This window comes from Durio zibethinus, chromosome 27 (assembly GCF_047325235.1).
Source record: "Durio zibethinus cultivar Kanyao isolate XHJ-2024 chromosome 27, ASM4732523v1, whole genome shotgun sequence".
NCBI lineage: Eukaryota > Viridiplantae > Streptophyta > Magnoliopsida > Malvales > Malvaceae > Durio > Durio zibethinus.
The window spans coordinates 17169613-17171719 of record NC_143188.1 but is presented as its reverse complement, the minus strand read 5'-3'; the positions used below and the strand labels follow the sequence as shown (position 1 = coordinate 17171719).

The window sequence follows — 2107 nt, the reverse complement described above, 5'->3', positions numbered from 1 at the left end:
TTCTTTGAAAGTTGGGTACAGAATCCCATCAATGTTTCTTATATCTTCAAAGCTTGTTGGTCCTCTAACAATGTTAAGTAGTAGTCGAAGATAATACCTTTCTCCTGAAGCGGGATGTGCATAGTAAATCCTTCTAATGCATCTATCATTTCCTCTTCTTTTCCATTATTTCAAATCTTTCTTCCATGTCTATTTCATCGGAAACTCCGCATATGTTAAATGCCTTGCATCTTGAAATAATTGGTTAGCTCGCATCCATTCAGTGAATATAGTTTTCTCTACACCTGCTCGATTAACGATATCAACCAATGAATCATTATCACCAAAAATAACATTATGCTCACCAAAAAGATGGAAAGAAAATCTTTCTCACCGCAGGATCACGATATTGGATATCAAATTTAAATATCCTCCAACATGCTTCTGATGCTGAAACATAGCGACAATCCAAATATCTTTTTATCTCATCAACTTCGGTCAATGATGGCACACCCGTTTCATTATTGGTTGATGCATTTTCCTCAATTGTGAACGTCGCTCTATCATGACCCTTGTTAATATACTTGAATAAATACTTGATTGAACGACCTTGGTTGCAATGCTCAACATTAATATGAGCATCATATTTAACTACCAAGTCAACATTGTGCGGCACTACCCATCTATTGTCTACCTCTACACCATTTTTCAAAGCAGTTTGCCTGTCATCTCTTGTCTTATATATAGGAAATCCATCTTCATTTACAATTGTTTGAGATCGAAAACTCTTGGGATAGTGCTTAGTACATTTGTCTTTGTCCATACATGGAGAATTCTTGTTGTAAGCACCGTATGGACCATGGACCATGTACTGGACGACTGCATTATATCCAGCATGTACTGCATTATATATGCTGTAGTATTAAATCAATTTAGATATTAAAAATGATAAAGTAAAATGTAAGATCTCATACCAGCAGTGTCATCTCCAAAGTGTTTTCCTTTACGTAAGTCATTTATCAATTCATCCAATTTGATTTTGAAAACCATAGCAGCAATATCTGGCCTATCCTCCATCTTTTGTCCAGGGATGAGATCCAAGAATTTTTTAATCTCTTTCCATTTAGGATTGCAAGTGAATGTCAAAAAGATGTCTGGCGTTCCAGTCCACCTGCAGATAGCCATGGCATCTTGGTAATATGGCACCATATATCTTGGACTACCAGTAAAGCTTGATGGTAGTATGAATCGTCGCCCAAGTGAGGCTGGTGTGGTGTCTCCTCTAACCACTGCACCCTTCAAACCATTATACAATTCTGCTCAAAGTTGTGGTTGATTTCCCATTACCCATCTTATCCTACCGTCTTCCATCAATGTGAATCCATCAACAGAAAATTGCTGAAATAGACGTCCACCACGAATCAAAGTTTCACCTTCTTCATGTCTTTGTTGTAATCCAAAAGCAAGAGTGTCTCGAAAAGTAACAAACTTTCGCTTCATGGAAATTGTTTCATCTGCATCAACATACTCAATATCTGTTCGATAAAAATCCTCTCCATAGGGAAACAATATTGGATATTGCATTGCCATAAAACTCGGATGTATTTCTTTTATCTTTCTTAAACCAACTCCATATTCTTCAACAACAATATCTCTATCTCCAGATGATTGGCTTCGATCACCAACAATAAGTGCTGCAACTTCAGAAGCAGATGGAAGATTATATTGTGTACTATCTCCTTTACGCTTTCCGAGTAACCTTATTTTTACTAGATGAAAATCAGTTTCCTTAAATCTATCTCTGGCCATTCGAAAAACTTTCACCAAAGGGTTGTGTTCATGCAACATATCAAGAAGTCCATTTACTCCCTCAATATCAAGGTCACTTTGAAAATTACTAGAAGACATGACACATGATCTGTTGGAGATCTCATTTTCCGTGTCATATATGTAAAGTTGAGCAAATTTAGGTGCTTGGCCTTCTCTAGGCAACAAAGATCCAATTTTATGGCGGTTTTGGCCATTGATACGATAGACATAAGGTCCATTTCCATTATTAACTTTATTGTCTACAATGCCTCCAGTTGAAGTGAAAACAAATATAGAGTTATATGCTTGAATATTCTCT

At 36.6% G+C, this 2107-nt stretch overlaps 1 protein-coding gene across 1 annotated transcript; it reads right to left on the bottom strand.

Moving 5' to 3' along the window:
- Positions 1 to 278: 278 nt before the first annotated feature.
- On the bottom strand, positions 279 to 1887 carry LOC111279552 (uncharacterized). Its single transcript, XM_089756390.1, has 4 exons — positions 1341 to 1887; positions 954 to 1295; positions 374 to 879; positions 279 to 284 (listed from the first exon to the last, which is right to left on the bottom strand). The coding sequence occupies exons 1-4, from the start codon at positions 1885 to 1887 to the stop codon at positions 279 to 281; spliced, it is 1401 nt and encodes a 466-aa protein (XP_089612516.1).
- Between the last annotated feature and the right edge of the window lie 220 nt (positions 1888 to 2107).

Bases quoted from the DNA above. Each gene is read 5' to 3' on its own strand.
- LOC111279552 (XM_089756390.1), bottom strand. From the start codon at position 1,887: ATGTCTTCTAGTAATTTTCAAAGTGACCTTGATATTGAGGGAGTAAAT. The intron at 1,296-1,340 runs GTAGGATAAGAT...AACTTTGAGCAG, and splicing joins ATTCACATTGATGGAAGACG to AATTGTATAATGGTTTGAAG. The intron at 880-953 runs GTATGAGATCTT...TATATAATGCAG, and splicing joins CTTTGGAGATGACACTGCTG to TACATGCTGGATATAATGCA.